The following is a 17,272-nucleotide window of genomic DNA, read 5'->3' on the forward strand; positions in this document are numbered from 1 at the left end:
TCGCCATCGCGGCACCCGCGGGCCCTGCCCGACCCCGCGGCCCCGCAGCGGGCGCCGCCCGCGCCCCGCCATGTCGTGCGTCCACTACAAGTTCTCCTCCAAGCTCAACTATGACACGGTCACCTTCGACGGGCTCCACATCTCCCTGAGCGACCTCAAGCGCCAGATCATGGGCCGAGAGAAGCTGAAGGCGGCCGACTGCGACCTGCAGATCACCAACGCGCAGACCAAAGAAGGTGCGTGGGGCGCTGCGGGGATGGGGCGGGCTCGGAGCTGTGCCTTTGTAGCTGCTGCTCTCCCGGCACCGTCAGGGCTCTGCTGCACGCGGAGCGCGGTGCGGGCCTCGGGCACCACACTGCTACAAAACCTCCATTGCCTGCAGTTCTAGGTAAAAGGATAAGGACGTGCGGGAGGGTGTCTTATCGCAACAAACCTGCCAGATTTCAGAGAAATCTGAAGGTGATAGGAATAGAACACGTGGCTAATTCGAAGGAAAAATACACCAAAAAAATTGAGTTTGGTGACTGAATTTTGTCTTCACCTTCTTTTGCCCCCCTTCGTTGGTAGGCAGGTTTGTGCCCGTTGCAGGAATTGCTCAGAAGCAACAATTTGCATCGAGTGTATCAGTGACTGTATCAATTTCTGCAGCCCTTTAAAGCCTCTTGCTCGCGAGTGTTCTCTGTATTGGAATTACTCTTGGGAATTCCTGGTTAATGTAACTTTTCCACACAAAAGGCACCATCATTGGGATGCTGTTGAGCATCGTTTCATCATTCGTGTCCACCTTGTTTTCTTTATTTTCCTGGCACTGTGTGTTTGCCGGATCAGGGCAGCCCTGAAGTTTTATGGCAGAACATTTACGGTGAATATACGTACGAAATATTCTTCGTGAAGTCATAAATTCTTTTAAATCTAATAAATAGTGCTTGGTTCTGAGAGGTGATTATGGGCTTGTGTTACTATGGTGCTTCGGTTCGGTAATCTGCCATCTTGGTAAGTTTAAATGTGACTAAAGACTAAGGGACTTTTCAGAAATAAAAAGAATTGTGTTTTCATCCCTTCAACGTTAAAACTGTTTATTTTTTCCCCGTGTGGTTCTTTGTCACAACAGTCTTTTCTTTAAAACGCGTCCTAGTGGTTTTTTCTCTGCCTGTTTCACATATTAAAACTTAATCAGAATGCTGTGTAACTTCGGCCCTGGCCTTTAAAGGGGTCAGACTTAAAGCTTCTGTTTCTCTACAGATATTTATTTTCAGGAGAGTGTGGAGAGGCTTCACAGTGCTGGAAGTGTTGGGGAAGCTGTTGGTTGCGTGAGAAACACAGAGGCAGAGACGCAGTTCAGAAGTCTTGAATCTTTCGAGTAGTGTTGAATAAAATTTTCCAAAGCTTTTGAAAAATAAGTTTGATTTGCTTTAAGGGCTGTGCTGCAGGAGAGTCCCTGAGCTGTGCCCTCGGTGTCTGGGGCACTTGGGCCTCCCAGATGCAGGAGCTGCCTGATGTCATCCTGGGCCGGTCGGGGCTGTGGGAAGGAGCTGTGAGGGAGCCCAGTTATGGACACCAGGACAGAAAATGCTTTGGAATAGGCCAAGCACGTGGGACTTGTTGTTGCAGGTGAACAGAAAGCAAAGTTTTTAGAAGAAAAAATGATGCTTATAAATGTCACCTCATAAAGTGTTACTGCAGCATCCAACATACCAGATTTACCAGGGTGTTACTTTGTTTTCACACATAACCAGAGTCCAGGGAAGGAAGAGTGTTTGCCTCACTAGAAGCTGTTAAATGTGGTGTTGCCTCAAGGTGAAGTTAAAAAAAGGATTATGCTGAGTCCTTTGGGCAGATTGTGTTGCACTCTGACCTTTTCAAAATGAATATAAAATTATAAATATATATAAAATACGTAATTTAAAATTCTATAGTAGTGACACAGATGCTTATTGAAGCTTTCCTAAGGGTGTTTTCCATGTGAACAGGCAAAAATCCCCCTGTGGTTTGCAGAGCAAAGCTAGAGAGTGCATTTCAAAAGTATATGTCTGCCAAATCTTTGGTTTATAAATGTGAATTTCTGTTTTTATTAATCAGATATAGATGCTTAAGCTCACCTGCAAAAATTAAAAGTAAAAACTAGATCAGGATATTCTGCCTAAGTGGGATGTTTGGAATTCTTACATGTGGACATGAGTGTTGTTTTTTTATAACTTTGTCTGTGCAAGAGTCCCGAGTAAACATTGGAATGGTCTTGGAAAGAACAAAGTGCCCCCTGAGTGGAGATGTGCTGTGTGGTCACATTGTTCCCAGTCCGGGAAGCTTTTACGGTTCAGGAGCTGTTACTGTTCCTAATGGAAAGTTAGTAATAGAAGCAGTGCTAATATAAGCTGAAAGTAAACAGGATTTTAAGTATCAGTGGGGAAAAAAGGATGTGATGGACTCCCTAAAATTCTGGGAATGCAAACTGGGTGGGTGGGACCCATTCCATAAAGGGGGGAATCCTCTTCCGTGCTTGTTGTTGAGGCGTGTTCTGTAAAGCCTGCAGTCAAGAATGATGCTTTGAAACTTGCCTCTGTCTCATGGGATCTGGATTTCCTAACCTGTCATCTGTAACAGGTGTTCTCACAATCTGTGAAGAGCTGCAAACTCCAGAACTGAGGTTTCTCGGGTGCTCTTTCCTGCCCCGTGAAGTTCTGACTCAAAGCCGTTGTACTTACTGGGCAAAATACGAAGGAAATGAATTGAATAAATAAATAGAAGCTGTGGCTCTGAACTGGTGTGGGCTGAGTGTTTGGAAGGCAGAGGAGTGCTCGGGCACTGCAGCCCCACACTGACCCCACCCCAGCGAGGGGCGGGCGGTGTAATCAGATTAATTAGTGCAAGGAGGGCAGATTGGATGGGCTCGTCCCTTCAGAGCAGTGCAGGGGCTCCTGTGGGGCACAGTGCCCTGTGACAGCAGTGCAGAGGGAGCTCCTCGGGGCTGAGCCAGCTCCTTCCAGAAGTGATGATCTGCCTGTGGAGATGAGATCGGTGATGCCTGTTCTGGGGGAAGCGGAAAATCCAGCAGGAGTGGCCCAGTCTGTTCCTCGGGATGTTTCAAGGATGCTTTCAGAGCCAGCTGCAGGGATGGCTTGTCACAGAGTGAGCAAGTGCTGGTGATTAGAACAGGGTTAACAAATCCTGTCATGAGGGAGTGGAATTTTAAGCACTAGGGAGAAAATGTGTTCTTAGGAATTCCCAGTGTTCTGGTGGGGACAGCCTGGCCTGTTAGCAGGCATTCCCTACTCTTACCTACACATCCTGGCCCCAGAGCATAACAGCTGCTTTGCAAGGCTTTTTCCTGACCTTTCACACCTAGACTTGCCTTCTGAGAACTCCTGGTGAGTTCTGTACTTCAGTTGGGAAAAAAACCTCTGGAGAGAGTGCTCAGAGCTGCTTCAGCAATGCTGTCACACAAAATGGTGGATTAAAGCAGGCCAGAAAAGAATGGGGAAACTTCTGTCAGTAACTTGTTTATAGCATACATAGAACACAAATTACTAAAACTAGCAGATTTTTGAATTATAGATTAATTTGAAAATTGGATGTTTAAATTCTGCATTAAATGTGAAGCAGCAGAAACTTCAGAACGTAGCTGAGCTCTTTGCACTTTGCAGTAAGAATGTTGTGGGCACTAATGCAGTTGTTGATGTCAGATTTCTAAGTCAACGTGAGTCAGCAGTCAGGGTAGCTGCTGTTAACTAGTCTGCATCCATTCATTCCTTGATATACTTCTTTCCCTGGAGCTCTTTCAAGCTGCTGTTTTCTTGGAGGGATAAATAGCAAGTTTTAGACTGTTATGTCTCATCTGCTCTTGCCTTTAATATCCAGATCTTTCTTTGCTTTTGCAAGCATTTTGAGTTAGTTGAGTCTTTATTTTTAATCACAGTTCAGATTGAAAAATCCAGTAGCCACTTCCTGGCCATTACTGTTGGTAGAACAAGTTTGTGCTAGAAGGGAGTGGGAGTGAACAGTGTTACCTCCAGCTCTGAGCATTTCTGTTGGAGCCCTGCTTGGACAAGTGTGAGGAGCAGCTCTGTGAAGTTGGCAGTGACAGGGCTAAGCAGGTCCTGGGAGTTGAGTCTGTGCCAGGGGATGTGGCTGCCCATGGGGAACAGGCTCCTGCTGGGAGATGCCAGTTTAATCTGAAAGCCTTTTTGTGGAGCTGCTGTTTCTTATCCTGTATTTCTGAAATCTCAGTCCAGTGTTTGCGATCTGGACCAGAAAGGACACTCTGACTCTGTTCCACTGGTAGAAACAGCTGCTTTGGGCTTCTAGAAGTGCAGCTGGCACCATCTCCCAGGTGTTTGTCTGGCCCTCAGTGCTGTTTGAGCTGCTTCTCCATCTGAAAGTCCCAGTGCAGCCTCTTGACAGGTGTCTGTGTGAGGAGCAGAGCTCTAGGGCTTGTTTCAGGATGTGACTTCTGTTAGAGCTGCTGTTTTTGTCACTAATAGTCCCTTATCCTACAGTTTGAAACTGCTGTGCAGTCCAGAGGAATGGTGCTGTTTGGTTCCCTGGGGGGAGAAGGCCAGGAATTAGTCTCAGCTAAATGATTTCTCAGTTTTCTGAAGAAAAATTCTGTTAGTTGGAAACAGAAATAAGATATTATTTCATGGTTGAAAGGAATTCTTCTGGTGGGTATGTTTGGTCTAAGGGAGGTTCCTGCCTTTAGGAAGAATCTGTTCCTGCCTCCTGAAAAATGGAGCATAAATTTTGAAATACTTGTATTCTGTGTGTGTGATCACTGAGCAAAACCACTCTGGAACTTCACTAGATACACAGCAACTTTGGGCTTCAGACCATTGTTCTGATTCAGACTACAGAGTTAAGGGCTTGGAATATATAACATTGCAGGCACATCACAAGGAATGGCTGCTCATGGTGCTTTGCAATATTTAGCCATATCCAGTCTGTGTCAGTTCTGTATAAAAATCATTCTCGTGGAGAGGTCTTTGAGTTTTAAGCTTACTCAGAGTGTGTCTGTGAGTTGGGGTTTTGTTTAGGCCTTCTGTAAAAAGTCAGGAGGCTTTTCTCCTCCTTGGACAAGCAGCACAGTGCAGGCCAAGGCTTTTCAGGGCTGTCTTCAGAAGTCATTTGGTCTGAGTCTCTTTTCCCTGCAGAAAGTGAATGGAAAGAACTCATGTCCCCTTGGTTAATTCAGACTGGGTGATGAGCTTAAGGAGGGAGGTACCACTTTAGTTTGAGCCATCTCTGCCCTACTTGTGAAAGCAAATTCAGAAGCTCCCCCAGATTTCTGTGCTCCAAACTCCAGTGGTGCCAGTTTCATTTCCATTTCTATGCCAGGCCTTGAGCAGCTGCACAGTGAGGCTGTGGATGGTTCAGCTCCAAGAAGCAGAGCTGGCAGCTCTGCTCCCTCTGCCTGAGCACGGCAGCCAGGGGGGAGTCAAGTGTAGTTAACCCAGGGAAGGCACTGGTGCAGTTTCCCTGCTTTAGCCAAGTGCCTGGTTTGTTCAGGACAAGCAGTCACAGACTTTAGAAGCTGTTTTATGCAGGTGAGACTTGGCTGTGGTTTGTTTTTCTCCAGAGATTTCTTGATTTTGTAGTCAAACAGAAGCAAAAGCAACTTAAGGAAGATCAGGGAAGATCAGGCTCTGCTTTAGTGTCTTTGAGACTGTTTTGCTGTTGGCATTCAAACTAACTCTAAAAAATGAGAAAGATTTTGCTGCTTGATTATCAAATCCGAAGATTCCTTGACAGGTACTGTTTGTGTGTTGAGAGGATAAAAGTGAGATGTTTTATATAAAATTTTGCTTTTAGATTTGTAAGGAGATTCTTCAAAGTGCTGCATGATTACCTATTAAATACATTCTTACAAATTGAGTAATGTTTCTTCTGTATTGCTGTTGTTTTCAGAGTACACCGATGAGAGTGCCCTGATTCCCAAGAACTCCTCGGTGATTGTGAGGAGAATCCCCATTGGAGGAGTTAAAGCTACAAGCAAAACATACGTTATGTGAGTACCCCGAGCATTGGCTTCTCTGGGGGGGTCAGGGGGCACATTGGCACTGACAGCAGGGACAGAGCCCCTCACATGGGATCTGCCTTGGTAAAGCTGCTGCTGGGCTTTGTTGGCATGAGGTGGATTTTAATGTCTGTCCCAAAGGAGACTTAGATTTTGAGGCCTGCTGGGACATGGCATTCAGACTCCAACAGTGATTACTTTTAAGGTGGTTCTGTTAAGTTTGTTTTGAGGTTGATTTTTCTGAGATCCAAGAGCAGATCCTGTTTCCTCTACATGGGGAGATTCCTTGTTATACATGTTTGCTTTCTTAGTAAAGGCAGTTATGCATTGTAGTGTAAAGTTAGCATTTGTTTCCATCTCAGAAGAGTCTGATTCTGGGTGTTGGAGTATTTTCTGCATTTGGGGGAGGTGGGGCAGGATATGACAGGTGGTTTTGTGCCTCACATCAGGGAGGGGATTGCGTAGTAAGCTGGAGAGGAAAGGCCAGGGGTGTCCTGCTGGTGACTCATGCAGACAAGAAGGTCCATTCTGAAGTGATTGCTGTTTCCTGCAGTCAGGGTCTGTTCCAGGCCAGGCAGAAAGCACCATACCCTAAAGCCTACTGGCTTTTGTGCGAGTACCATGAAGGAATAGTTAGTCCTTCCCAAACTCAAATCTCAGAGGCAGTTTAGCACATTACCAAATGTGCTGGTTACCTTTCTGAGTCTGTCTGTACCCAAGCTGGGACCTGTGCTCCAGGCTTTAATTCTGTATTCCTGAGATTTACTGAGGACAGAGAATCAGGTGTATTGATTAAAGTCACAGATACTCAAATGCAATCCTGACCATAGGATTATTGCTGCATTGATGTTTTCATACAGTACAGATCTATAGTAGCTACATCAGCATTGTTGGAATGGGCATGTTTTCCAGCCTCCTTAAAGCCTCTCCACCACCAGCAGGAGATATACACTGCTGGTTTTGTCATGTCCTTCTAATGTTGGTTCTCAATAAATAAAGTACCCTGAGGAGTCACAGTGTCTTGAACAAGCAGTACAACATCATCCTGGTACCCATAAAGCATTTGCAAGCAAAAAGCTCTGGGCTGCTGTGGCTCTGTGTGTAACCTTGGGGCCTGTAGCTGCAGGAGTTGGTGCAGTGCTTCCAGGCACTCCCTCGAGCCTGTGGACCCACAGCACTGTGCTTGTAACCATGGCCTGGCTTTGGGGGTTCCTTTCAGTGTGTGCTGAGAGCTGTGCTGTCAGTGCACCCTCCCCTTGGGTTGGATGGCACCTCCCCTGCTGTTGTAACTAAAATGGGAGGGCAGCTGCTGTTGGCATCAAAGATCACATCAGTACCAGTGTGGGGCTGTAAGGAAAGAACAGCACTGCTGGGTTAGAGCTGAAAGGAAACCAGCAGATGAGCTTTCTGTTCTTCAGCTGGAAACATGGCAGAAGCCCCTGCTGTAGAGGGGTTAATGTTTGGGGTGGGGAGTGTCTGCTGGAATGGTGGAGAGCCTTCAGAAAGGCCTTCCCCACCTTGCAGTAAATGGCTGAAGCCTCCACTCTGTGGTAATCCAGAGTATTTTGGTGTACTTCCTCACCTTCTGGAGGTACATGGTGAACTGGGAGCCTGGGAGGGTTTAGCCCTGGCAGGAAGCTGAGCCTTTTCATTGGTACATAAATTCCCCAGCGGCCTTTGCATTGCCTCTGCTCATGGGACACTTGGGATGATGTGTGGATTGTTTGTTAACTCTCTCAGTGGTTGCATGTGTGGTTCTTGATGAGGAGCATGCAGGTACAGACCAATGATATGTGGAATCTCAGCAAGTTTTCAAATGTAATACATATTTCCTAAAATATTGTAGCATTTTCAAGATTATCTGAAAGCAAATTCTGGCAATTAAGACCTTTTTTTTTGTCACAGGACTCCTAAATCGCACAAAATCCTAGAAACTACTTTCAGGTGACATTTCTACTACTATTTTTAGTCAATATAGCGTATGTAACGTGTTTAATATTTTGGCACTTTGATGGCTAAATATAGTAGATCTCTGAACACAGTGCTTGGGCTTCCACAAAGAAACACTGTTCTAGAGACTGTGCTGCTGACACTGGTGTTACTCCTTTGTCACGTGACTGTGTTTTTCACTTGAGCAAAGTTGCACTTGTAGATTGTGATTGTTCTTCTGTAGAAACTGGAGCCCTGGACCTGGTACCTGTGTGTGATACCAGGGATGTACAGGTTGTCCAAAGCTGCCTCCACATTTCAGTGATTGATTATTTAAGAACACAGAACTCTAGTACATAGACTTCATGGGTTTGATACTTAGAGAGTAGAGACACAATATGTGAGGGCTTCCTCTTGCACTGTTGTGTTCTGGATCTGTGAGTCTTGAGTAATTTGTGACGAGGTAGAAATGTGATTTTGGGGGGTTTTTTTAGTTGCACGGAATGTACTGAGAGAGAACAGTTTCTGTATACCAGTAAATGTCCACATTCACTAGAGTATTGGAGCATAATGTTGTGATGTTCAGGTTCTGGAGTCTTTGTGTTGGGTTCAAGTGCTTTGTTTTCAATTCTGATCACCTTTATTTCTTCTTCTAGAAGTCGAAGTGAGCCAGTGAGTGGGACATCAAAAGCAGTATGTAAAAACACAATCTCACACTTTTTTTCCTACACATTGCACTTAATTCTAAACAATGCAGCCTTTTATTAATTTGCCAAACATTAACTTAATATTTTTTCCAGTAAAACCTAGTGTATGTTGTAAATACTTTGTATTTGATTCAGCATAGTAAAAACTGAGTAATGCCTTCACTTGCAGAGTTCTAATGTGAATATTGGTATTTGTGCCTAGCAATGCATTGTATTTCATATTGAATATGCCAGAATCTCTCCTGTATGACTCTGTGTTGTACAGATAATGTATGATCGTTTCAGATCCTGTAGGCTCAAGGTTTGCACACTGAACATGGTGCCATGTTCTACATCTGTCTGTCTATAGCTAGTGATATGTATGTTTGTATAGGTTGTTGTGTGCTTTTTGTTTCTTGCAATAAAAACTGTTTGGAGTGTATTTTTTGCCATTTTCACATTGTATCACTTAGCTTTTGTTTTTAAATACCTTTTTTTTGCCTAATGGTTTTTGAAAATGTTTATCAAAAACCACTGAGAAACCATTATTGTGAAACTTGGTGCTGTTCCTTACTTTTGACTTGGGGGTTCAAACAAATACCAAACCCAGCATATCCCAGACGTTTTGAGGACAGTTCTGTGCAGCTAAATGATTCCTTCTCATGTCCTTAAATACTTGGGTATTTGTTCCTGAAACTGTGTAATTGAAGTGATATTGTTTGGGCCCCTCTGAGTACAGAAATGTCTTTAATAGCCTGACGTGAATTTCGATATCGTTGCTACACAGAGTGGTATTCTAAAGTTCTGCATTTGATCTCTCCCCTTTATCTGGTGAAGCAGTTTAGTTCAACAGCAGTTTGTCTGCAAATGACAATATGCAGCACAAATTTTGGCACCAGGTTAGAGCCTGGGGCATTTGGGGGTGAAATCCCTGTCATTTTTCTTAACTTCTGCCTGCAGCACATTTTTGGATCTGGGTAACTCCGAGGCTGGCTGCTGCTGTATTTCCCAAAGGTTAAGCCTTTCTTTAGTATACCACCACTTGGAATTCACATTTGGAAAAGGGGCAGCATTTTCCTTCAGGTTTGCAAACGCTGTTGTTGTGCTGCTAACATACAAATCCCCCCCGGAAATCCAGGTGATGGGGCAGATCTTGGTGTGCCACTTGGCCAGTACTGTGTGGAACTATGCCTTTCCAATAGTTCTTAGAGTACTGTTTGGTGGGGTTTATTTTTCATCTTTATTTTAAATATAACTGCTTCTCCTTCACTAGACTGGTGTGAGGCATTACACTAACCCTGGATCATTGGATCTGATCACTCGATCAGCTGTTAGGATCACTTAATCTAGAAATTCCTGAACTCTGGGGCTGTGTTCTGGGTAGAATAAAGCCTCTGGTCCCCATGGAAACAATCAACCTCAAATTGAAAACTTTCTGTGTGTAGATCTCAAATCAGTAAATGTGACATCTGTAATTCTATTGCTGATTGATTGGAATTCCTTTTTAGACACAAATGCCTCTGATTGTGAGTTTGAGTTAGTTGAACTGGCCCAGTGACCCTAGTAGTTAATGTAATGCATTTATGTAAACCACGTTTATAGTATTTGATCTAATTCAGATGGGGTTTTATTTCTTGAAAACAGTTCTTTTTCTTTTTGTTTACTAGCATGTGTATAAACACAAACCACATGTTCATAAATAAAGTTAACATTCTTTTAGCCTCGTGTGTTCCCTGGCATGTCTGTATTACATTGCTCAGTAGCATCTTACCATAAGCTAATGTAGATGTGTCAAAAAAGAGAAAAGGAAAAATCCCAGAGTGGGAGGGAAGACTTAGTGTGAGTGAGAAGTAATGGCAGGAGAGGAAAGGCAAAGCAAAGCCATTCCTTGGTGTGCTCTGACTGTCCCTGGTCTGGGAGGGTGGAAGCCCTTGCATCCCTCTGTACAAGCCCTCCCTCTCTCTCACTGCAAAAGCCCAGCAGCCTCAGGAACTTCTGGGGCTGGAGACACAAATAGTTTGTTCCTAAGGCTAACTCAGGTCTTGGTCTGAAGCGTGGGGGTTTGTTTGCTTTTATTTTTTTTTAATACACCTATTTCTGCATGTATTTCAGAGTGGAACCGGGGTCTTGGTGTAGTAGGGGTAAATCACTGGGAATTTTGTCAATTATTGATGGACAGTAAAGCTGCAAAGTTAGAATCAGTTAAGATTTCTTTCTAAAGCATGCACAAAAGCTTATTTTTAATGTCTTCCTTGTCTTATACCAGCTGTCATTCCACGTGTGGAAATGTGTGCTGGTGTTAGCACAGCCAGAGCCAGAGTGTGGGGCCTTTCTGCTGAACTGCTGGTGCTGCAGCCCGGGCAGGGCTCTCTGCAGGGCTCTGTCCCTGTGCAGACAGCCCTGGAATTTCAGTGGAGCACTCCAGCAGTGCCATCAGCCTTTGCCCCCTCTCTTCTGTCCCCCTGCCCACTTGGCTTCATGTTAGTTTTTGTCAGTCTGCTGCAGGAAATGGGAGTTAATACATTGGCTCTGGAGTTTAGGGTTCGGGGTCTGCTTTTTCTGGTTGTTCTTTTTTCTTCTCTAGTTCTTCTGCAGTGTTACCATAGGGTTGCATACAAGTTCGTGGAGATGTTGTTTCTACTTGACTGTTTTGAGGGACTACCAGGAAGTGCTTCAGTAGAAATTTAAAAGGAAAAAAATAGGCAGAAATGTAGGACCATGGAAAGATGGCCATTGGGCAAATGCATTGAAGAGTACATTAATTATCTTTTTTTTGATGCTTTTGGTAACTGTTCAATATCACCTCCTTTAAGAAATTAGACTGTTGCCTGCAGGCCATATAATAACTGCTTCCTAAAAAAAAATACAAGAACTAATTAATAGTGTATTAACTGTTGTGTTTCAGTTTCTGGTCAGTACTAGACTGTTTAATGCTAGAGCTTTCCTTTTTTTTTTTTTTGCTTCTGAAAAGCCACAAAATATAGTTGTACCTGCCCTGAGAGAACACTGCTTTGCTTTTCCACATTTAAGAGAGGGGCATTTGGAGCACGAGGCTTCAAAATGCTTGTCCAGACCTCCTTTTGGACAGGTCTAGGTGCAAAGTGTTCTAGAGGGGAGAGGTGAATCTTCTGGTAAGACTTTCAGTGGAATTAAGGTCTCTTTGTCTCGATTTGGGTGATCCCAAGGCACACTTTTCAAGAGCTCTTTAGTCAGTAATACAGGAATATGTGCTGTATGTGCTTTCCTGAAAACACAGAGGAGGAACAACTAACTGGAGTGAGGAATCATCTGCATGGAGATACTTTTTCTCAGAGTCTGCCAAAAGTGCCCCCTTGAATTCTCCCCCTGCATTAGGTAGTAAAGGACAAGAGCTGTTTTAAGGAAAGGTTTTATTCTCTTTGCTGACCTGTTTAGTGACCTCTTGGAGAGCTGCTCAGTTCACACTGAGAAATTTTATTCTACATTTTTCAGCAATTCAGATGTAATAAGCAGTGATTAGAGCATCTTTCTGGCACTGCTTTGCTGGTGTCAGGTTAAGTGCTGCTCATGGCATGGTAGATTTCCATATATTGGAGAAGATCAGTTGCCCTTTTTACTTGTGGGAAAACTGCCCTTCAGCACTAGTTCTCCATGAGCTCTACAGTCTGTCTGTTCCTACCTACTGGCCTGAGGACTCCACTCTTGAGAGCTGCTCCATAGGCAGCTGGGAGGAGAAAAATGGAGACAAAATCTCCAGGCTTGTGCTCTGAATCCATGTTTTCATCATCAAGAGTACACTTTGCACTTTCTTCTTTTGTTCATTTAGGGCTGGGCTGCTGTTAAAGATCAGCTTTGATCTGACTGCAAGCAATAATCTACATTCCCACACTTCCCAAACAGATTTGGGTGGCAGGGCCTGTGGTCTAATAACATACAGGAAATAGGTTTTTTCAGTTTTTGTAGTCTACTCTGTCATTATAAACACCGTTATGTGAATTATTTAAGCAGTTTTTTTTCCAGACAAAGTGACAGGTTACTTTTGTGGCTGCTGTTCTAGACTGGTTTATATTTGGGGTTATTTGGGTACTGACAGGAGGGGCAGAGTGCATGTTCCAGGGTTGCTGGGCCTGGCCTTCTTTCTGGCAGCTGCTGAGTTCACAGAAGCATCACTGTGTACATTTATAATGATGAGACATTCACTGATTCATCTATAAACTACGCTAATATTAAGTTACCTGAAGTGATGCTTCTTCCTCAGTTAAAATTATTTACTTTTTTTAAATCCTTTTTAGCTGAAAATTGGCAGATTCCTTTATCCTTTTGACAGGGATCCCTCTCTGAGATATTGTGACCAATAAGTTGATCTCCAGCAGGGTTGGTGGTTTTAATTTCTTCTCATAACTATGTAGACACTCTTAAGCCATCGTAGATTTGGAGTTTGTTTTGAATAAATACAAATTACACTGGGTTGGAGTTGCCTCTGGGTGACACTCAGGGGATATAGTGCAGACATTCAGACTATAGTAGAGGTTAACTGTTGTTGTGTTTTGACTGTAGAACTTGAATATGTGTTTAATTTTTTGTGAACAGATTGATGACTCTTCTGCATCTATTTCTCTGGCCCAGCTTACTAAGGTATATATATATATATATTCTTGTCAAATACTTTAAAAAGTGTTTGCTTCCTAGTTTTAAATTGATACTGTGATCTATAGTTGGATAACTGTTGTAATTGGAAGAAACCCTTTAATTTTTAATAACTTAAAGTATTTATTTTAATTTTAAAATGTGTGTATATTTTGATACTATCCTGTAAAGAGTAGTTCCCAGTTTGGGAAGATAGAAGGGGAGTACCTTATCAGCCTCAGCATAATGTTGCAGTATTACTCATCCTCAAGACACAAAGAAGAAGCGCTTCAGAAGCTGTTTTACCGTTTTTCATACGTTTCATTAATTTTGCGTTGGAAACTAACCCAGTTTGTACAGAAGAATTTAATTGGCTGTAAGTTCCGGACATTCCAGGGGGGTTTGACCAGCCACAAGAGAAGCGGTTCTGTACATGGACAATTGCATGGCCATTTTTGAATTCCTAGGCATAGTTACAGACCCATTCTCTGAATGCTGCACAGTTCCATAAATTCTGGGATTTATACAGTGGACAACCCGATCTAATTTGTTTGAACGCAGACTGTGTAAATTGTGTAAATGTACCTCATTGTTTATAGGAATATACCAATGTGTATGTGTGGCATCTGAGCAGCTGTGACCTCTCGAAACTGTTGTAATGCCATGTTTTGCTCGGGAACTGCTTGCATTTTTGCTCACCAATGTGTAATTTGTCTGGGAAAGCACTAGTGACTGCACTGTGTGGACAGACGGGTGCTCAACCACCGGTCCCTAAAGCTACAGGCAGCAGAGCAGGCAGGGCCTGAGGCAGAGCAGCTGGTTCTTCATCCTCAGAATAAAGGCTGAAGTTCATTTCCAGTAAAAAGAGATCTCTTCCCACTGGTAACTTCTTCCCTCTTCACTACAGAAATTAAATTGTGTACATTGGCCAAAAAAGAAAAATTAATATATATATATATCTATATATCTAGTTTGGAAGGGAGCCACCGAAAGCAATTGGTCCCCTTTAGTGCTGTCCCTAAACATGTCCTCGGGTTTGTAACCTCATGTGAAGTTTTACTCTAAAATGTGCAAAGGTGTCCTAGGGGTGGGTGTACACATTTAAACTGTTGAGGAAATCTGAAATGCAGGAAGATGCCCCCAAGCAGCTCAGCACTCTTGCTCCCTCTAACCACTCTAGTGCAGCCCGGCTCAGCACGGAGGCAATGTGTTAACAGTTCTCTGGTGATTATTACTATGTATGAAATGCCATATTTGAATTTTGGTCTATTCCTACTAATGTTTTGTGGCTTTTGGATGTGTTTTGTAAACTGTTTGGGTTCAAACAAATTAGTCAAGTATTATCTGTAAAGCTTTCTGTAACTGTTAATGGAAATGGTTTCATAGCTGGCGATCCGGATTCTGTTACTGTGGAGAAAAACTGTGTATATGAAACAACCATTTAATAAAATGTTGAAACTAGTTGGTTGCTTTTGTGAATGAATGATACAAAACCAAACCATGAGTGCTTGAGCTGAGTGATAGGTGCTTGAAGGCCCCAGTCATTGACAGTCACTCCCTTAGACCCTGCTTGTATCTGGACTAGTGTGTACTAAAAACATTTGAACAAAGACGACTTGAAAAATCAACTGCCTTCAGTAATTTGAAGATCTAGCTGTGCAGAAGGTTTATATTACAATTTGTGTGTTAAAAGGACACAGTCAACTGGAGAAAACTGCAGGTTGTGTTCACTGTAGTTAAATCACTGCACAGGAAGAAGTTAGTAGGGGGGAGCAGTTTGGGCTGCCTGCAGCTCCTGATGGAAAGAATCTTTTGCCTTGCTGAGGGATTGTAAAAGGCTTGAGTCCTTTTAATACTTCTGTGTCTGAAACTGAGTTGTGTGTCCTTTTAATGCAGCAAAATGTAAATAGTGCTACTTGCATCCACCTTAATTCCATGTCCAGTGGAGATCTTCTCCTGCCTATAGTCTGGAGCTTAAAAACCAGTTTTAAAATACTAGATATTGTAAGTTTTCTACAAATAGCTTCAGTCCTCTGAAGGAAATTGGATTGGTTATACAAGTCGTGCTGTAAGGTACAAACAGAGCCTAAGGTTTGAGTGCTCAGGAATGCTCTTTTCTAGTAGGTTCTCAGGCACATAAACATCATGTCATGGCGTAAGGACTCCCCAGAACATCTTCAGCACAAATGTTTGGTATAAGCAGCTGGTTTCATGCAAGCTCAGCTAGTGTAGTGCTGCTCTTTACAGGATTGGATGAGTGGTGTTGTCTTGGGCTGTGTGGGCTTAAATGTGTTTCTAATGTGTGTGTCAAATAATTACCTGTTGCACAGACTGCCAATCTGGCTGAAGCCAATGCTTCCGAGGAGGATAAAATAAAAGCTATGATGACACAGTCTGGCCATGAATATGATCCAGTCAAGTAAGTGTTGCTACTGTGAAACCTGTTCTTTGAAGTTGATCTAAAAATTTTAGAGATGTTTTTTTTAACAAAAAAGACACATGCATTCCTTTTTCTTTTTTTCCCCAAAACCTTGTAGTTACATGAAGAAACCAGTGGGGCCACCTCCACCCTCCTATACGTGCTTTCGCTGTGGCAAACCTGGGCACTACATCAAGAACTGTCCAACCAACGGGGTAAGGTTTGGGGGACGGGGGGGGTGGTTCAGTGTTTAATTTTTTACCTTGTGAGTTAAATGCATGAATACTCACAGTAAGAATTGTTTTTCTTTTAGAGTGAAATACAGAGGTTACGTGGCAGTGTTGCAAAGCCCCTTGGATTCAAGGGAAACCTAGAATTATAAATATGAAATTTTCACTCAGTCACAGATGTTAAGTGTTTCCATAGATCTTTCTTTGTGAACTTCTGTGTGCAGTTTGATATATCTCAATGTTATTGGACATTTTCCTGGTTTTAACTCTCTTTTTATGGCAGTTCACAATTTTTAGTATTTTGCCTAAAAACAAGATGTTTCTGTGTCCCCCATTTGTTGGATATTTGTACCTTTAATAACCCCACTCCCTAGCTGAGCATTAATGCTGTTTAACATGGGTCAGTGACAGTGTGCATGAGAGATCAATTCAGCCTGCATTTATAGATGGTTTATATAAGCTTATCCAAGCCCAGAATTCGACTCCCTTTGAGCTGCCCTTTGGAGGAGGAGCAGGTTTGGGGGACTTTACCCATAAGGAACCTGCAATTAAAACCAAAGAATATCGATGGGTTCAAAACACTGCTCCAGCCTCTGGAACATCCTGGCTGAATTCATGTAGGGAAATGAGTATTTTAGTCCAACAACCCTTAGGAGAAGAAGGTTAAAGGCTTTGCTTAAAATAGTCATTGAAATCTCGTTTTCAGTGTGGGCCTTGAGATATGTCTGCATTTCTTAACAGGACAAAAATTTCGAGTCTGTTCCCAGAATTAAAAAAAGCACAGGAATTCCCAGAAGTTTTATGATGGAGGTGAAGGACCCCAACACCAAGGGTGCCATGTTGACCAACACTGGGAAATACGCGATTCCAACCATCGATGCGTAAGTGGGGGTTGGTGGGGCTGATCCAGAGGGGGGATGAGCCATGTGGGAATGGCCAAGGGGCAGAGCAGCCACATGGGCCAGTGCCTGGAGTTACAGGGGACAGTCACTGGGGCTCCAATTTCAAGTGTGTGATGGTGGCTAACATTAAAATAGGGGTCCTGCTGCTCACACCCCTGGGAGCTGGTTAAACATGGGGTGTGCTGAGAGACTATTTCTGCAGCACATTGCAGCAGGGTTTGTAGTTGGGATTGTTCTCTCTGGAAATGTTTTTTGTTTCTGGTTTGTGTTTCAAGGGCTTGGTGCAAAATGTAACAAAACAGCTGTTGGACTGTGATTCTGTCCCTCAGATTTTGATCAGATCTCACATGTGAAACAGGCTCAAGTTTTCCTTTTGCTATAAACTAAGAAAACACTTGTGTTTGCTGAGAATAGTGACTGTTCTAAAAACACTTGGAAGCCCTTCTGGTTTTCTCTCCTGGATGTCCTTCTGTGGAAGCTTTAACAGAGGCTTC

The 17,272-nt window shown here is 43.2% G+C and overlaps 1 protein-coding gene across 7 annotated transcripts in view; it reads left to right on the forward strand.

Moving 5' to 3' along the window:
* The first annotated feature begins 6 nt into the window (after window positions 1-6).
* RBBP6 (RB binding protein 6, ubiquitin ligase) overlaps window positions 7-17,272 on the forward strand; it is a 28,590-nt gene continuing 11,324 nt past the window's right edge. For 4 of the 7 annotated variants that reach the window (XM_027683999.1, XM_027684001.1, XM_027684002.1 and 1 more), the window contains exons 1-8: window positions 7-236; window positions 5,899-5,998; window positions 7,913-7,951; window positions 8,593-8,629; window positions 13,192-13,236; window positions 15,558-15,646; window positions 15,765-15,861; window positions 16,618-16,757. In XM_027683999.1, the coding sequence (XP_027539800.1) occupies window positions 71-236; window positions 5,899-5,998; window positions 7,913-7,951; window positions 8,593-8,629; window positions 13,192-13,236; window positions 15,558-15,646; window positions 15,765-15,861; window positions 16,618-16,757 (713 nt within the window). In that variant the 5' untranslated portion in view covers window positions 7-70. Of the gene's footprint in view, window positions 237-5,898; window positions 5,999-7,912; window positions 7,952-8,592; window positions 8,630-13,191; window positions 13,237-15,557; window positions 15,647-15,764; window positions 15,862-16,617; window positions 16,758-17,272 lie in introns of those variants that run through there. The other 3 variants (XM_027684000.1, XM_027684006.1, XM_027684004.1) reach the window with 2 other exon arrangements.

This window comes from Neopelma chrysocephalum, unplaced genomic scaffold (assembly GCF_003984885.1).
Source record: "Neopelma chrysocephalum unplaced genomic scaffold, ASM398488v2 Primary Assembly neopelma1_65b, whole genome shotgun sequence".
Taxonomy (NCBI): domain Eukaryota; kingdom Metazoa; phylum Chordata; class Aves; order Passeriformes; family Pipridae; genus Neopelma; species Neopelma chrysocephalum.